General features: G+C 53.2%; 1 protein-coding gene across 1 annotated transcript in view; it reads right to left on the bottom strand.

Annotated features, from left to right (window-relative positions):
* Tex264 (testis expressed 264, ER-phagy receptor) overlaps window positions 1-15,561 on the bottom strand; it is a 30,514-nt gene extending 14,953 nt beyond the window's left edge. Inside the window, 5 exon segments of the mRNA XM_042665937.1 lie at window positions 3,605-3,808; window positions 3,811-3,828; window positions 10,014-10,306; window positions 14,517-14,595; window positions 15,510-15,561. Of these exon segments, the coding sequence (XP_042521871.1) occupies window positions 3,605-3,808; window positions 3,811-3,828; window positions 10,014-10,271 (480 nt within the window). The 5' untranslated portion in view covers window positions 10,272-10,306; window positions 14,517-14,595; window positions 15,510-15,561.
* Between the last annotated feature and the right edge of the window lie 3,446 nt (window positions 15,562-19,007).

Genomic DNA, 19,007 nt, shown 5'->3' with positions numbered 1-19,007 from the left:
CCCCGGGTCCCTTTCTGTCCCAGGAGACCAATCCCGCCTCAGGCTCCCCCAGCACATCTGTAAGCAGGCAGGCAGACAGCTGTGCATTAGCTCCCTGACCCACAGAGCGCTCTCTCTCTCTCTCTCTCTGAGACCCTGTGCACCCTCTCACCCCGGCCTCTGGGGAGGCAGGTTGAGTCTCGCCAAGTTCTTTTTTGTTTCCTCTCCTCCTGGCAGCTGGGACCCTGGGCCTCCTTCGTTCCTCCTGGAACAGAATGCTGATGGCTTGTGCTGTCATTCCATCCGAAGAACCTTCACAGCAGGCCCAGGTCCACAGGGGAAAATGAAAAGTGTGTGTGTGTGTGTGTGTGTGTGTGTGTGTGTATTACAGACATGCCTGGCTCCTCTCCCAACAAGGTAAACTATCTCTTCCCTCCACCCCCGCTTCTTAAAGGCAGCCAGGGCTGTCGGGAGGGCTGGGAGAGTCAGAAGCACCTAGAGTCTCATTAGTAGCTTCCTTTCTCTGACCGAAGGGCAGTGGGGAAGGCGGGAGTGGGAGGCAGCTTCGTTTTTATACTGTTGTCTTCTGGGCTGAGAGACACAGGGTCCACCCATCCACCATAGGTTATGACCAGCAGACAGCTTCATCCTAAAGTCCCCCCCCCCCCCCCCACCATGGAAACAAGCTGGGAGGACTTCAGGCTGGGCCTTCCGCTGTGGAGCTCTCTCGTGGTCACACTCACCCAAAACTTGCCTCCTAGAAGACCCTTGCTCTACCTACCACCCCCCCCCCCCCGCCCCTTTCCATAGCCCTGGCTTCCTGTCCCCTGCCCCCACCCCGGGGAAAATGGAAGCCCAGAGCACACAGCTGACAAACTCCCACGAGAGGGGGAGTAAGAAGGGAGGGCTTTCATCTAAGGGGTGACGTCAAAAAACCAGGCAACTTGTGAAGCTGTCAGGGGCCGGGGAAATTTGGACAAAGGTGTCTAAAAATAAATGCCTGAAGCCAGGAAAAGGCTTTGGTGAGCTGGAGCTGCTGCTTGCCACCACACCACATGCCATGTGCCGGGGTGCTGAGGTCTGGAACCCAGGGTGTCTCTTCACAGTGATTAGGCCTTGGGGGTGAGGCTGGCCAGCCTCCCCTTGACTGAGATGATGGGTGGGGGACCCCCACCCCCTGCCCTGAGGGGGACAGGCTGAGTGGGCACAGATGTCTCTGCTTGGCACGCAGGAAGCTCTGGGTTCGATTCCTTGGTACCACATACACAGAAAAAAAAAAAAAAAAAGCCAGAAGTGGCGCTGTGGCTCACGTGGTAAGAGCGCTAGTCTTGAGCCAAAGAAGCTCAGGGACCGTGGCCAGGCCCTGAGTTCAAGTCCCAAGGCTGATGAAATAACTAAATAATAATAATTTTAAAAAAGCAGCTTCCTGGGCCAAATGCTGTCACCAGGCTGATCCATCCCCCCTCCCCCCCCCCCCCCCGCCATTCCTCCCCCGCCATTCCTCTCCCCCCCAGTATCCTTCAGCCCAGGCCTCTCTGAACTCTCTCTTTTACACACGGCACTACCATCAGCTGTCTCCACACCCCCACCCAGATGCCTCTTAAGGCAGCTCAACTGATACGGCCCACGACGTCTGTCCCCCCACATACACCCCCAAACCAGGTCCTCCCTCAGTTCTTCACTGGGCACTCATCCTGTGGCTCAGGCCAGAGAGAGACAGAGGCAGAGCCCTCTGTGATACCCCTCTTCCCATTTTCCCCCAATAGTAGCCGACCTGCCCCCAAAGCCCATCAGTTCCACCCCCAAAGGAGATCACAAATCTCCACACGGAGTCTGTGTCTTCATGGCCCCTGCCTGGCTCATACTGCTGCCTTTTACGCTGTGATTCACGACAGCCTCCTGAGAATACCCGCCTGTCCCTCCAGCCACGATCCAGCCCACCCTGCTCAGGCACGGGGGGGGGGGGGGGGGGGGGGGGGGGGGGGGGGGGGGGGGGAGTCTGCCTTGTGTAGTCTGTAAAGTGACTTCACGTTGATTGGCTGGGGGCGGGGGGAGAGGAGGTGGAGACTGAACCTAGAAGCTCTAGGCACCTGCTCTATCACTGATCTACACTTCCAGACCCCCTGTTATTGTTGTTTCTGTTTTTGAGCCAGGGTCTCTCACTATATAGCCAAGGCTGACCTCAAACTTGTGATGCTTTCGGCATTGCTGAGATCAACGCGTCTCAAGCTGTTACTCCCCCCCGGCCCCCCCCCGCCACCCCTCCCCCCTCAAATCAGTGCATTTCGATCAAACCTGTGCTCCTCATCCTTATTTGCCTGGAACATTCTTTCCTCTAACCTTGAGATGACTTCCTCCCTGAGGCTGCTATCCTACTGCTATTCAAGTGGGTCCCCTGACTTTAGTACTCTGTTCATTCCTGGCACATATGCCATTCTTAATCTGACATTGATTACTCATCTTTAGTGCACAACTATTTATATCATGCTGCAGAGTACCTAGCACCCAAACTTATTATGAAGTATTTAGAGGAGGGTGGGGGGGAATGTACCTAACTGCCAGTGTTTGGTTTTTGTGTGTGACTATTTATGTATGTGCCAGTCCTGGGGCTTGAACTCAGGGCTTGGGCATTATCCCTGAGCTTTTTTTTTTTTGGTCAGTCGTGGGGCTTGAACTCGAGGGGCCTGGGCACAGTCTTTCAGCTCTACCACTTGAGCCACAGCACCACTTCCGATTTTCTGGTGATTAATTGGAGATGAGAGTTTCACGAACTTTCCTGCCTAGGCTGGCTTTGAACCATGATCCTCCGATCTCAGCCTCCTGAGTAGCTAGGATGACAGGCGTGAGCCACCATTGCCTGGCTATGAGACTCTGTATCTTCAGTCAACCTCCAAAAAGCTGGAAGTAGAGGTGTGGCACAAGTGGTAGAGTGCTAGCCTTCAGTGAAAAAGCTAATAGACAGCATCCAGGCTCTGAGTTCAAGGCCCAGTACTGGCACAAAGTAAGTAAATAGATAGACAGATTGATAGACAATAAAATAATAAAAGAGATGCTAGCAGAAATGCATGATGGTGGCTCACTCCAGTATTACTAACTAATCAAGAGGCCTGAGATCTGGGGATTGAGGTTCCACACCAACCCAGGGCCGACAAACCAAGAGACACTGATCTCTTGATTAACCAGCAAAAAGCCCTTAGTGAAGGCATGATTCCAATAGTAGAGCAACAATATGAGCATAAAAAGCTAAGCAAGAGGGCTGGGAATGTGTCTTGGTGGTAGAATGCTTGCCTAACATGCATGAAGCCCTCAGTACCACATACACAGATAAAGCAGGAAGTGGCGCTGAGGCTCATGTGGTAGAGGGCTAGCCTTGAGCACAGAGAGGCTCAGGGACAGGGCTCAGGCCCTGAGTTCAAGCCCCAGGACTGGCCAAAACAAAAACAAAAACAAAAAAAGACCTAAGTAAGAGTGTGAGGCCCTGAATTTAAGAGGGGGGGGGAGGCAACAACTTTTGCCCATCTTTCTAGTTTCCTTGGCACCTGCTCCAGGGGCCCCTGGTCTCCCTAAACCACTTCCTCCCACCCTGGTAGAATTCCCTCCACAGGTCAGACTTAAGACACCTTACCTTGATGTAGGTATCTAAGGCAGGATGAACTTGGCGGGCAGCCAGCCAGATGGACAGCGTGGTGGTATAAGGGAAGGTGGCTGTCACAACATGGCTGGGTGCGGGGAAGGAGAATATCTTGAAGCCATATTTCTGGTAGAGCTGGATGAGCTCAGGAGAGGGTGGCTCTTCCCCTTCGCTCAAGATGCTGCCCACCGCGCAGGCGGGCACTTCCCAGGGGGAACCTGTGGAGTCAGAGCAAGATTTTCAAGGTTGGGCGGAGGAGGGGAGCCCTTGGGGACCCTCCCCTCCATGTCTGCGCTGGCTCAGGCCTGAGAGCTACTTCTGACAGGACACACAAGGTACCAGGATGGAGCCAGACATTTTTTTCTGCTAAAATAAATGTGGCCCTCCTCTGTTCATCCTGGGGAGGACTCTCATTGGTCCCTCAGTTTAGTAAATATGCCACGTTGACATCCAGGAGTCAAGAGTGAAGAGACCAGCCAGGTGCTGGTGGCTCACGCCTGTCATCCTAGCTACTCAGGAGGCTGAGATCTGAGGATCGCGGTTCAAAGCCAGCTGGGGCAAGAAAAAGTCCGTGAGACTCTTATCTTGAATAAACCACTCAGAAAACCGGAAGTGGCGCTGTGGCTCAAGTGGTAGAGCGCTCGCCTTGGGGGCTGAAGAGCTGAGGGACAGAGTCCAGGCCCAGAGTTCAAGGCCCACAACTGACAAAAACAAAAACAACACTGAAGAGACTTCCAGGGACCCAGGAGAGTGAATGATCTCTCAACTGTCACCAGTTGCAAGGCCTATCAACGGCAACACTGAGGGGAACGGCCATTTCCGGATGGGACCTTCTGTCGGCTCCCAACTTCCGGGAGCCCAGACAGGACTACAGTCCTGCTGATCCAGAGGTATGGATCCCGCACAGCCCCATAGCTCATTTCCCTCATCTCAAGGGGAGCAGGGCAGGACACGCAGGAATTAGGGACCGAGAGGACCTAAGAGAGGAGGTCTGGAGGCCTTGTGATAGTGATTAGTTCTCACTGTTTCAGGCAGCCCCCGTCTGCTTCACCTTCTTCTACCTGCTTCTCCTGTTGACTTTTCTGCTACCTAAGTCTGTACTGACCCATGCTGGACACATAGGAAGCAAGTGTTCCTGTATTCAGGAACTCTCCCCACACAGAGTTTGAACTCTGGGCCTGGGCGCTGTCCCTCAGCTCTTCAGCTCAAGGCGAGTGCTTTACCACTTGAGCCATAGAGCCACTTCCGGTTTTCTGGTGGTTTATTGGAGAGAAGAGTCTCATGGACTTTTCCTGCCCTGGCTGGCTGTGAACCGTGATCCTCAGATCTCAGCCTCCTGAGGAGCTAGGATGACAGTGCAGATTTTGCATTCTTAATGTGCTTGATCTGAAGGCTCAAGCTTTTTTCTCCTACCCAGGGCTGACTCCTAAATGTAAATAGGTCAACTACCTCTATATCTACTTATTCTCCCAGTACTGTGAGGTTCATTTGCTGTCTGCCTGTCTTTTTTTTTTTTTGGCTGTTTTGTGCTGATCATGGGGGCTTGAACTCAGGGCCTGGGTGCTACCCTTGCTCAAGGTTAGTGCTCTATTACTTTGATCCACAGCACCACTTGTGGTCTTTTTTTTTTTTTGGTCAGTCGTGGGGCTTGAACTCTGGGCCTGGGCGCTGTCCCTCAGCTCTTCAGTTCAAGGTGAGCACTCTACCACGTGAGCCACGGTGCCATTTCTAGCTTTTTCTGCTTATGTGGTGCTGAGGAATCGAACCCAGGGCCTCATGCATGCAAGGCAAGCACTCTACCACTGAGCCACCTTCCCAGCCCCACTTCTGGTCTTTTGAGTGGTTAATTGGAGAAAAGAGTCTCATCTGCCCCAGCTGGCTTTGAACCGTGATCCTCAGCTCTCAGCTTCCTGAGCAGCTAGGATCACAGGCGTGAGCCCTTTCTTAGCGCTGTCAGCAATCCCCTGAGGGTATTCTTAGGCAACACTTCTCTCCCCTGCCCATTCTCAGATCAACTCGCAGCAGTCACCTCTCCTGGCCTAAAGCCCTTCCCACTCCACCCAGACAGCACACAGGAGATTGCTGCAGTACTACGTCTTATCTCTAGATGGCGCCTCTGCACTATTTATAGAGACTTTGGAATGGCCAGCTGGACAGAGCTAAAAGTCAGTCTGCAAATCTCTGATCCTAGCAACCTAGGCTGGATGAAAACTTTTTTTTTTTTTTAAAATTCTAATATAGGGGGGCTGAGAAGGTGGCTCAGTGGTAGAGTGCTTGCCTAGCGTGCACGAAGCCCTGGGTTCAATTCCTCAGTACCACATACACAGAAAAAGCCAGAAGTGGCGCTGTGGCTCAAGTGGTAGAGTGCTAGCCTTGAGCAAAAGAAGCTCAGGGACAGTGCCCAGGCCCTGAGTTCAAGCCCCAGGACTGGCAAAAAAAAAAAAAAAAAAATTCTAATATAGGTTAAAGGGAGAAATGGTTAGGTTACTTGATATCTCTTCTCACTGCCCATTTGTCTGGGTTGGAATCCCAGGGTCTTCCCAGCTCAGAAGCTTCTTTATAAGTCCCCCCTACCCTACCCCACCTCCCAGGCACTGGAACACATGATCTTCTCAATAACTCCCAGTTTAGCTCCAGAGTCCACTTGATATGGGCTGGATCTGTCTCTGTTCACCTCACACCCTACAGCCCTAGCTAGCCCGGCAGAGGCCGGAGCCCGGCCCAGCATGCATTTACGTGCTGCATTTACGTGGCAGAAGGAGGGGCAGAATCTAGGCTCTGGCCACCACACCCCTTGAAAACACACCCACATGGAACTATTTGCAGCCAAACAAGCCAGGTCCTTGGCAGCCAAGCTGCCCGTCTTTGCATAAGCCACTTCCTCTGCCTGACATGTCCCTTGTCATCCCTTTGGCCTGGGAAATTCCTCGTCCCTTTGTAAGGTTCAGTTCAATTCTCCCTCCTCAGAGCCCCACTAAGCTGGCCCTCCTCTCCAACCCCAAATGCCTGTCCTCCCCCCTCCCCCCCCCCCCCCCCCCCCGCCCCTAGCAGGTCCTGTGCTTAATACACTAAGACCTCCCCAGCCCTCCCTTTCTCTCTTGGCCTTAAGGCAAAAAGGTCCAGTTCTTCAAGTGTACACACACACACTCACTCACACACACACACACACACACACACACACACACAGGCCCTGTACCAAACTCAAACATCCTCTCCTTCCAACTGGAGAAAGGGAAGAGCTCCAACCAGTGGACAGAAGTAGCTAAGAAGACATAGGGCTTCCAGGATTCTGAGATATCTGGGATACAGGAGTATCTTTCTGCCTGAGTGACTCCCCGGTCCTGTAAGTCAGGACACAGTGGCCAAAGGGAAGTCCAGAAGGTCCCTCAGCAAGCCCACCATCTGCTAAGCAGAGACATGTCAAGCTAGCCATGGGAAACAGAGGGAACCAGGCACTGCAAGAAAATAGCCATTAAGATAATCCGGGGAGCCGGGCAGCTGGTGGCTCCCACCTATAATCCTAGCTTACTCAGGAGGCTGAGATCTGAGGATCACAGTTCAAGGCCAGTCCGGGGAAGGAATGTCCATGAGACTCTTACCTCCAATGAACCACCAAAAGAATCAGAAGTGGCACTATGGCTCAAGTGGTAGAGCGCTTGCCTTGAGCTGAAGAGCTCAGGGACAATGCCCAGGCCCAGAGTTCAAGCCCCATGACCGACCGCCCCCCTCAAAAAAAAAAAAAAATCCAAGGAGTGATCCAGTAGCCAGGAAAATGTTTCCTGCTCTCAAAGGAATGCTGGGGCCAAACCACAGAAGAATGATCTACTGGGTTGTGAAGGGACCAGCAGGTATGTGTGTAGGAGTGTCCATCCATCTTGATCTACGGGTGCTGCCATCTGCCTGCTCCTTTCCCTCTCGGTAGCAGACATTTCTGGGAACTCATGTGAGAGGTTTTGCCAGACAGACCTTTTACAACCTCCGCTAGGCAGAGAAGGGACTGTCCTGAGTGGCGGGAACCCCTGTGTCCCCAAGGGCTGGCCTGGGCCCAAGTGGCAGTGCTCAGCCTGACCCTTCGGCGTAGACTGATGTTAGGCTCTACCCTTTTCTTCGTTGTTAACCATCTATTGAGGACCAGGTGTTGGGGTGAATGCCTGGCTGTCTGTATTTATAAGGCCCGGTATTTTGCCGCTCTTCTGCAGAGAATGATAGAAGCTCAGAAGAGTTATGGAGTAGGCCCAAGGTCACACAGCAATTCAGGATGGGAGAAAAATCAGAACCCAGCAACTGCCTGCTCTCCGGCCATGTGACCCCCTAGGGTAAGCTAGCATCCAAGTCAACCTTGGATACCTAAGACCCATCCCATCTCTGGGAGAGCTGTATTGTGGGTTCCCTGGAAGTGGTGGCCAGACCAGGGGGTTGAGTATCCTTACCTCATTTTCCCCTGCTCACTTCCAGCAGGAAGCCCAGGGTACCGGTTACCCTGGCCTTTCCTATCCTGGAAGTAGAGATCATATGCTGAGCCCCAGTGCTTCTGATGTCACTCAGTGTCATCTCCCAGCCATGTGACCAAAAAACAAAACAAAACCCAACCCTCAGACAATGTCTACTCATCCCTCAGCCAACCCACAACAACCCAGGTCACCTGCCTCTCACCCAGGCCCAGCCCAGTATCCAATGAGGGGCCTGGAGAGCTCTGGTTGGCAGACAGTGGGAAGGTTCCAGGCCTCATCCACTGGAGTTTTCCAGGCAAGGAAATCAGGGCTGGGAATTCCAAGTATCTGGTTGATGACACTTGGAACTGAAGGCTGGAAGATTCTGGGCAGAAGCCAGGTGCCAGTGGCTCATGCCTGTCATCCTAGCCTACTCAGGAGGCTGAGATCTGAGGATTGCAGGTCAAAGCCAGCCCAGGCAGGAAAGTCCCTGAGAGATTTACCTCTAGTGAACCACCAGAAAACCGGAAGTGGTGCTGTGGCTCAGGTGGTACAGTGCTCACCTTGAGCTGAAGAGCTGAGGGACAGCGCCCAGGCCCAGAGTTCAAGCCCCATGACCCATCAAAAAAAAAAAAAAAAAAAGGTTCCTTAAGATCCTTGGTGGAGCTGCTGGCCCATATAGCTGTGGGCAGCACCACCCCACTGCACAGCAAGAGGCTACATTGGCAAGCTCTGACTCACTAGAGGCTATAAGTACAGGCATACACCCACAGGGTGCTGGTGTTGCTGGATTAGTCTTGGACCTTAGCATCCTGGACATTCTAAGCAGCTCATGTGGCTCCACTTGGCCCTGTCCCAACCAGGCAACTCCACGTTTAAGGTAATCTCCTGCCATTGGGGCAGGTGGCTCCAGAATGGCCACAGAGGTGTGATTCCCAAGGCTCCAAGCCAGGGGAACTGTCTTCTCCAGCCCTTAAGGGCCTACACTCTCAGCAAGAGAGCTGAAGAAAGGAAAGAGGAGCAGCAAGATAGAACCCTTCACGGGGTGCCGGTGGCTCACATCTATAATCCTAGCTACTCAGGAGGCTGAAGATCTGAGGATCACGGTTCAAAGCCAGCCTGGGCAGGAAAGTCCGTGAGACTCTCATCTCCCATTAACCAGCAGAACACCAGAGGTGGCGCTGTGGCTCAAGTGGTAGAGTGCTCACCTTGAGCTGAAGAGCTCCAGGACAGAGCCCAGGCCCAGAGTTCAAGCCCCACAACCCACCAAAAACAAAAAAGATACAACCCTACCTGAGCAGCGTACCTTGGACCCATACCTGTAATCCTAGCTACTCAGGAGTCTGAGACGTGAGAGTCTAGTTTTGAGGCCAACCCCAGGTAGGAAAGTCTGTGAGACTCTTATCTCCAATAAACTACTCAGAAGAAGCTGTAAGTTCTGCTGTGGCTCAAGTGGTAGAGTGCTGGTCTTGAGCAAACAGAAGCTCAGAGACAGTGCCTGGCCCTGAGTTCAAGCCCCAGGACTGAAGGAGGGGGGGGAGGGCAGTGTATCCTTAGATTGGGCAGAATCTGATTGGCCTGGCTTTTTGAGCATGGCCCCAAATGGGGATGAATGGGACAGGGACATCAAGAGGGGACCAAGGTCCAGGCAGAAGGGAAAGACTCACAGTGCTCTGGCCCATGACACTCAAACATCCATGGGCAAGGGTAACCAAATGTAGGGGCAAGTAGAAAGCCAAACTAAGCTAAGCTAAGCTAAACTAAGCTAAGCTAACCTAAGCTAAATTACTGGGTACCTAAAGCAGTCATGGAGCTGGTAATCTGAACTAAAGTTCAAAAGTGGCTTTAAGTTCCAAGAGGAAGTGGTCTGGAGAACCGGGATGAAGATTTTTCCCACCCTTTTCCTTTGAAACTCAAGTTCCCTTCGTCCACACCAAGCCCAGGCCCAGCCTCCACCCGAGGAGGGTCCTTACCGTGTGGGGATTGTCGTAGTACACAGCAATGGAGCGGAGCTTGGGGGAGATGCTGCAGCTCTCGGTGAAAAGCTGCCCTGTGTCACTATAGGGTCCCACGTGGAACTTGTAGGCCATGGTGATGTTGCGGATGGGGGGTGAGCCCGCACTCACGGACACCTCCGCCAGCAGCCCAGAGTACCCGACGAAGGCCAGCAGCGTCATCAGAAGTAGCAGAGTCAGGCCCCCGATCAGGCCCAGTAGTAATAGGTCCGACATGACTCTTGGGCCCCTCCCACAGCACCCCAAGGCAGCTGCAAAGGAGACAGGAGAAGAGAGAGAGGAGGCTGGTAGCCTGCTCTGATGGTCCCTGCCTTCCTGCCAGCCAGTTTGTGGTCCAACCTGAACCTTCCCTGGGTGCTCCAACCCACAGGGGGAGGGGCCAGAAGTGTTTACACACACTAGAATGACCTAGAAGGGAGCTACAAAGGATGACTGAAGCCACAAGCTTCTTTATTTCTTAATCACAGTCGTCGTCGTCGAAGCTCTTGGAGTACCTCTGAGAGGCAGCTGGCAGCTCTGGTCACACCTGGGGAAACTGAGTCATCGAGGGGGGCAATGAGTCAGCTAGGGACATCTGGCCCTGATGAGTCTCTCCCAAGATAGGGAGCTGCCAACAGCCTGCCTTGTCCCTACATTGCCGAACTGCTGAGCCGAACTGCCAGCCCAGCCTTCCCAACCTCATGCTCTGTTGTCAGCAGGAGACAGACAAGTGTCAGGTCTACACATTTATTAACAAGTAGGAAAAGCAAGAGAAACAAAACCTCAGAGAGAAAAGATGCAACAGGGAAAGGCTTATTATCTGAAGCTTTCCTTTTCTGGGTACATTTGGCCTGCAAGGGACCTTGCTTTCCCACAGCTCACCCATCCAGAACCAAAAAGAGAGAGCAATGCAGCCTGAGCAGTCAGAACAAAGTCCAGCCAAAGTGTCTCAGACAGGACCTGCCAAGGCTAACAAGCTTCATTCCGCTTTCCCAGTTCAAAGAAGGTAAGAGACAAGCCTGGTGGCCCTGGCTTGGTGTGGGTTCACGCTTGTCATTCTAGCTGTTCAGAAGGCTGAGATCTGAAGATCGTGGTTCAAAGCCAACCCAGGCAGACAAACCCCAGACTCTTTTCTCCAATTAACAAGCAAAACCGCAGAGGGGGATCTGTGGCTCAAGTTGTTGAGTGCTAGCCTTGAACAAAAAAGTTAAAGGACGGCCCCAAGCCCTAAATTCAAGTCCCAGAACTAGCATAGGAAAAAAAAAAAACGGGGGGGGGGGGGAGGGCTGGGAAGGTGGCTCAGTGGTAGAGCGCTTGCCTTGCATACATGAGGCCCTGGGTTCGATTCCTCAGCAACACATAAGCAAAAAGAAAAAAGCCGGAAGTGGCGCTGTGGCTCAAGTAGTAGAGCGCTAGCCTTGAGCTGAAGAGCTGAGGGACAGCGCCCAGGCCCAGAGTTCAGGCCCCACGATCGGACCCCCAAAAAAAAAGAAAAAGAAAAAGAAAAAAGCCGGAAGTGGCGCTGTGGCTCAAGTGGTAGAGCGCTCCTCTTGAGCTGAAGGGCTGAGGGACAGCGCCCAGGGCCAGAGTTCAAGCCCCATGACCGACCAAAAACAAAAAGAAGGTCAAGAAGGGCTGGGAAGGTGGCTCAGTGGTATAGTGTTTGCCTCCCATGCATAAGGCCCTGGATTTGATTCCTTTGATTCCACATAAACAGAGAAAGCTGGAAGCGGCACTGTAGCTCAAGTGGTAGAGTGCTTGCCTTGAGCTGAAGGGCTGAGGGACAGCGCCCAGGCCCAGAGTTCAGGCCCCATGACTGGCCCAAAAATAGAAAGAAAAAAAAAGTCAAGGAAAAGCTATTCTGAAAAGTCACAGGGTCAACCGTTCTGTTTTAGGCAGAACTTCTAGGCATCCAGACAGCTTAGAGCTAGAAACCTCAGGGAAGTACAGAACTTACTAGGGGAACAGTCCTACTCCAATTATTTAAAAATTAGTATTGGGGCTGGGAAGGTGGCTCAGTGGTAGAGCGCTTGCCTTGCATGCCTGAGGCCCTGGGTTCGATTCCTCAGCAACACATAAGCAAAAAGAAAAAAGCCGGAAGTGGGGCTGTGGCTCAAGTGGTAGAGCGCTAGCCTTGAGCTGAAGAGCTGAGGGACAGAGCTCAGGCCCAGAGTTCAGGCCCCACGACCGGACCCCCAAAAAAAAAATTAGTATTAAAATTTAGTATTAAAAACTAACAGACAGGCTGGGAAGGTGGCTCAGTGGTAGAGTGCTTGCCTTGCATGCATGAGGCCCTGGGTTCGATTCCTCAGCACCACATAAACAGAAAAAGCCAGAAGTGGTGTTGTGGCTCAAGCGGTACAGCACTCACCTTGAGCTGAAGAGCTGAGGGACAGTGCCTAGGCCCAGAGTTCAGGTCAACGACCAGCAAAACAACAACAACAAACTAACAGACTTTGGACTGGGAAGGTGGCTCAGTGGTAGTGTGCTTGTCATACATGCATGAGGCCCTGGGTTCGATTCCTCAGCACCATATAAGCAGAAAAACTAGAAGTGGTGCTATAGCTCAAATGGTAGAGCACTATCCTTGAGCTGAAGAGCTGAGGGACAGCGCCCAGCCCGAGTTCAGGCCCCACGACCAATAACAACAACAAAAATTAACAGACTTGTGTGTGTGTGTGTGTGTGTGTGTGTGTGTGTGTGTGTGAGAGAGAGAGAGAGAGAAAGAGAGAGAGAGAGAGAGAGAGAGAGTATTGGGGCCTGAACTTGGGGCCTCACACTCTTGCTTAGCTTTTCATTCAAGGCCGGCATTCTAGCACTTAAATCATACCTCCAATTCAGGGCCTGGACACTGTCCCTGAGCTCTTTTGCTCAAGGTTAGTGCTCTACCACTTTGAGCCGTAGCTCCATTTCCGGTTTCCTGGTGGTTCACTGGAGGTCAAGAATCTCACAGCCTTTCTTGTCCAGGTTGGCTTTAAACTGTGATTCTCAGATCTCAGCTTCCTGAGTAACGAGGATGACAGGCGTGAGCCACCAGCACCCAGCCACTTCTGGCATTTTGCTAAATAACTGGCGATAGGAATCTTGTAGGCTTTTCTACATGTGTTGGCTTCGAACTGTGAGCTTCAGATCTCAGCTTCCTTAGTAGCTAGGATTACAGGCTTGAGCCTTTTAGCCAGTACCAGGCTAAAAATGAATAGATGTTAGTCTGAAAAGGAAATCCTTCAGCCCTATGGAAAAGTTTTATGGAATTATTTGTTATCCATGGGTCCAGGCCAAGTTGAAGCTGCTTTGTAAAGAGGCCAAGGAAATTTCTAAACTCTGGTAACACGGGGCTGGGAAGGTGGCTCAGTGGTAGAGCGCTTGCCTTGAATGCATGAGGCCCTGGGTTCGATTCCTCAGCACCACATAAGCAAAAAGAAAAAAGCTGAAGTGGCGCTGTGGCTCAAGTGGAACGGCGCTAGCCTTGAGCTGAAGAGCTGAGGGACAGCGCCCAGGCCCAGAGTTCAGGCCCCATGATCGGATCCAAAAAAAATAAACTCTGGTGACATGACATTGAGGTGCCTCCCACGGGTCTTCTGACCCACCCGGGCTCCTGTCTGTGGGTTTCGTTGTCTTTTCCTACTCTGTGCTCCAGCTATGTTCATTCCTCTGTCCTTTGATCATAACAAAATCTTCACTGAGTACTTAACTTATATGCCAGGAACTATCAACAAGTGTTAATACACAGCTACTTCATTAATCCCCCAAACAATCCAACAAGAGAGGTATGCATGCATCAGGCTGGAGGTTAAGACACCTATCAGAGTCAGGCCACCTGGACTATAATAGAGCCAAGTAGCTGGGCACTGGCGGCTTAAGCCTGTCATCCCTCCGGAGGCTGAGATGGGAGGATCTTGGTTGGAGGGCAGCCCAGACAGGAAAGTCTGTGAGACTCTTAACTCCAATTAAACCATCACACACACACACACACACACACACACACACACACACACACACACACACAGAATCCAGAAGTGGAGCTATGACTTGAGTGGTAGAGAGAAAATGCTTGCAAGAAAAAGCTAAGGGACAGTATCCAGGCTCCTGAGTTCAAACCACAAGCAAGCAAGCAAGCAAGCAAGCAAAGGAGCAACTGTCTGGTTCCAGCCCGTTTCCACTTTCTAGCTGGGTGATTGGTTTCCAGAGAAGGCCCAAGGATTCAATCCACGTTGGCTCTCACTGCCCCTGAGGCTGGAAACTTAGCGACGGAAACCACCACCGCCCATGACAAACCCTCACACTCATACCTCTCCTTCCAGCCACACACTTCCTGTTGCAAGAGAATTCATTCAGTTCCAGAAAAGTTGGAGAGGGGAGGAAGAGAGAGAAATACAAATTTCCCTCCTAACTCAAAAGATGGAAAAGGTGGGGGGGGGGGGGGAGAGACAGAGAGAGAAGAGGAGGAGGGGAGGGAGGGAAAGGGAGGAGGGAGACTCTCACCTGAAGAGGCAGGCTACACTTTTAGCCACTCATGGCAGGGGTGTGGGAGTGGAGTGGAGCCGGGCGGATACTCCAGGGGCTGTGGACAGAAGACAGCAATCACTCCAGCTCAGCCCATCAGTGGGCCAGGTCCACAGAAAGCTCCCACAGTGTGTGTGAGTGTGCGTGTGTGTGTCTACAAGCACCCCCCCATCCCACCTACCTTCAGATCCCCCAAGCGAACCCCACCACACCAGGGCCAAAGCCGCCGCCACCACCTCACGGAGTGCCTCAAATCCCCCCATCAGGCTTTGCTCTCTCTCTCTGGCCTCAGTTTCCCCTCAGATCAGAGAACCCCAGGGCGGGCCACAGCACATCTCCCTCTCCCCCCCCCCCCACCCCGGGTGTCTGTCTGTCTGTCTGTCGGTCTGTCTGCTTCCTGAAGCGGCCTCACGTGCTCAAGTGGCCTCGCCTTGGAGGAGGGCCCGGTCCTTAAAGGGGCCCCGCGCGGGCAAAACTTGGGCGGTGTAGTAGTAACGGGGTGCGGGGAGGACGCAGCAGGGAAACTGAGGCCCGTGAGGAGGAGGAGGAGGAGGAGGAGGACGCAGCCTCTCCGGGCCTCCAGAGGCCGGGGGGGGGGTCCCCAAGTTGGAGGATGAGGAGGGAGGGGGGGGGGACGGTGATGATGAGTGGGGGGGCCACGGGGAGAAAGACGGGGGGGGGGGAGAGTGACTCCTGCCTCAGTTTCCCTCCCCGCCCCTCAGTTTTCACGGGTGAGAGGCCGGAGGAGGCCCCGCAGCCGGAACATTCGAGGCCCTTTAGACCCCAGCTGGGGGGGGGGGGGCGATGCAGAGGGTGGGGGGGGGTAGGGAGGGGGGGCCGGGAGGGAGGACGCGGGATGAAGAAGGGGAGGGGGGACCCCCCTCTGCCCCCCCCCGCCCTCCTCAGCTGACGGAGGCCGCCGCGCCTCCGCCCCCCCCCTCCTCCCTCCCTCCCTCCCTCCCACCCCCTCACCTTCCGGGCAGCCGGGGCCCCGTGGACGCGCCGCGACCCCGCGGTGGCCAAGCCGGCGCGCGCGCGCGCCCGACGCTCACGCTGTGGCTCCGCCCCCTCTCGCGGCGGGGACGTGGCCGTGCGCGCGCGCGCGCGCGCGTGCGCACCGTGTGTGTATGTGTGTGTGGTGGGGGGGTGGAGGGGGGCGTGCCGGGGGAAGATCCCGAAGGCGGAGGCGCGCCCCGCCCACCACGCCGCGTCTCCATGGCAACGCGCGCCAGGCCGATTCCCTCCTCCTCCGGCCCCCCCCCCCTCCCTTCCCCTCATGGACTTACCTGGACTGTGGCTGGAAGGTGATCAGGACACACACACCCGTGCCCAGTGAGGGAAGTGTGGCACCAGTAATGCCAGCTTCCCCAGGCCCCCACCCCACCCCTGAGGCTCTCACCGACAGGACTGGGATCCCCAGGGTCTGGGATCAGGAAAACAAACGTATGGGAAGACAGAAATCACTTTGTTGTTTGGTCAGTCCTGGGTCTTGAACTCTGGGCCTGGACACTGTCCCTCAGCTCTTCAGCTCCAGGAGAGTGCTCTACCACTTGAGCCACACTTCTGGCTTTTTCTGCTTATGGGGTGCATGAGGAATCGAACCCAGGGCCTCATGCATGCAAGGCAAGCGCTCTACCACTGAGCCACCTCCCCAGCCCCTCTCCCCCGCTCTCTCTGCCCTGTCTGACTGCATAAACCTGGTAGGTTGCAAGACCCTTACAGGACAGGTGCGGATCTTCCATCTCTGAGGACTTACAACCCACACAAGCATTTTGCTAGAGCTGTCAAGATGAGAAACGGCCAGAATGGGCAGCTGGGCCCTCAAAGACACTCAGGGCTGGGCCAGCAGGTATGGTTTTACCTGTGAACATCAGCCACAATGGTGATCTGGTGCTCCAGGGAGATGGGTTGTACACTTGCACACATTTCCTGTGCCACAAGCAGGGGTGTACGCACTGGGTCACTGACAGCCTTTTCCTGTCATGTGTGAAGTCATTTTCCTGCTTGTCAGAAGTTAGGCAGCTTCTCTCAGGAAATCATTGTCTGCAACTAGTCTTTCCTCATTATCTTCTCCTCCCGGTTTACTTCCTTTAGCCGGGTTGGGGAATTCTAGGAGCCCCATATCAAGAGTTCAGGGTATGACTTAGGGCTTTCTATTGTGGAAGAAGTAGCCAGCAGCCAGCTGCTAGGCTTTGATCCTACAGGGCAAGTTCTTATCTACCTTTGGCAGGATTCCTGCAAAGCTTTATCTGGCCACATGGAGGCAGTAGCCTCCTCTGCAAGACACTTTATTCAATTACTTTGCAACAGGTCTTAGTATGACTTGCTCACCTGGCCTTCCATCCTATTTGCCCTTCAATTCCAGTCTTACCTCCCACTAACTCATATTCCTGTTGTGAGCTCACACATGGCTTTGGTCTCTTTCTTACCTTCCTAAATCCAATGAATTCTCAGAGGCTCCTTAATTCTCCCTTTGTAAATTTCCAGAGAATATTTCTCTGTGGATCCTCTCCTTCAAGAAATTAAAACTTCGGGTGTTGGTGGCTCTTGCCTGTCATCCTGGTTATTCAGGAGACTGATATCTTGAGGACTGCCAGTTCGAAGCCAGCCTGAGCAGGAAAGTCTGTGACTCTTTATCTCCAATGAACCAACAGAAAACCTGAAGTGGCGTTGTGGCTCAAAGTGGCATAGCGCTTGCCTTGAGCTGAAGAGCTCAGGGACAGTGCCTAGGCCCTGAGTTCAAGCTCCACATCTGACAAAAAGAAATAAAACAAAAAACACAAAAACACTTGGGGAGCTAATTCTGCAGAGACTAGAAACGCAGTGATACACTTCAAAGGTGAAGTGGCAAAGTGCCTGTTCTGTGTCACCCCAAATGCTCAGTGCCTCCTAGTCTCTGAATTATATTCTTGCCACCACTCAGCTTAAACAGTGTGTAGACAGTATCTTAAGTAACACTTTCTTCTTCAGTTTAAATTTTATTTTACAAAAAGAGAAATAAAGAAAAAAAAACCGATAGGCAGTTATACTGACTTACAATTGTTCTGTTTGCTTTTTTTTTTTCTTAAAAAAAGTGACATGAAACACAAGTAAAAATAAATACGTCATAGAAACAGCCAGTTGCCCAATCTCTGGGACAGAAGCGCCTGCCTGCCGAGAGAGGAGGGAAGCCCATGATCACACCAGCAGCTGGGTCACCCAGCTACAGATGTTCCTCTAAACTAGGCGCAAGGTCCCAGGCCTCAGGGGCATCCTGAGGAAAGTCGGAAAACCAAAGCCAGATGCCAAGCCCTGGGGCCACTTAACTCTTCCCCTCCCCTGTGGCAGCACTGTGGCCTTAGTGGTTATCCAAAGTAACCCCCTCCATCCATCTGGACCCTCTGCTCCCTCTGAAGAGGATACAAAGAAAACACACACACAAAACCTGTCTTGGGCAGACTTGGGGGGGGGATTATTCTAGCGAGACCCCCCCCCCAGCCCACCCTGAGTTAACATAACCAGATAACAGTCACTTTACACCAAAGTGCACATGAGTACACCATGTACACAGTCTCACACATACTCAGTCAAACACAGCTGGGCTGAGCTCTCTTGGAAGGGGGGCGGGGGGCGGGTGGGTTGGTTGTTCCTGGGACAGGTCACAGTAATAAGGTCCTCTCTTGTCTGATTAACATTCCAGTAGTGGTAGCAGAGAGTACCCAAACCTCCCCCCACCCCCCCCCCAGCCGTCTGTAGTGCTGGGCCAGCAATCTCTCTCTCCACCACACTAGATGACGATCAGACAGACCTGGGAGGGAGGGAAAAGCAGGCTCGGGTCCCTGAAGAGCAAAGAAGGTGAACACTTGTCTGCTCAGGAAATTCATCGTTGTAAGACTCGGGTATTCATGAAAAGCCTAGGGCCGGCCGAGCTGGTGGCACAGAATAGACACTCTGAGGCAGAACAGAGGGTGTGAGGAGGGGGGCCACAGAAGGGTTGGTAGGAGGGGGAGCTGAGTCTGTAGGCAAGCAATGGACAGGGCAGCATTCTTACACAGGCTGTGAGGTGTTCATTTCCTGGAAAGTCAGCCGAGGGCCACAGGTGTTCTGTAGCTCTTTGGGGGGAAAATTCAGCTTCTCTCAGGAGTTTTTTTTTGGGGGGGAGGGAGGAGAGAGCAATTCAGCTGAGCTCGCAGGACGCATGGCTCAGGGCATCTGAGTAATGAAAAGCGGGAAGTCCTACCAGAACACCAGAAGTGAGGAATGTAAGGCCTCCAAACGACTCTCCCAAATGAGTGGAGGACTTCGTTTCAGAGCAAAGAATGCTAGGCTTAACCATACCGACCCAACTGGGAGGCTTGCTCTGCTGACTGCTAGCCACAGTCTCAACCACATGGTTGATACTTGGTTGCGTTTCCACCAATAAGCAAAGACAGAGCCCCCGTGGCTCTGCTTCACACTCCCAGAGTGGGAAATTTCATTTCCAATTTAAAC

This window comes from Dipodomys spectabilis, unplaced genomic scaffold, assembly GCF_019054845.1.
Source record: "Dipodomys spectabilis isolate Male_0828 unplaced genomic scaffold, ASM1905484v1 ptg000360l, whole genome shotgun sequence".
NCBI classification, from domain to species: Eukaryota; Metazoa; Chordata; class Mammalia; order Rodentia; family Heteromyidae; genus Dipodomys; species Dipodomys spectabilis.
Note: the sequence above shows the minus strand (reverse complement) of the source record. Positions and strands in the feature narration are given on the sequence as shown.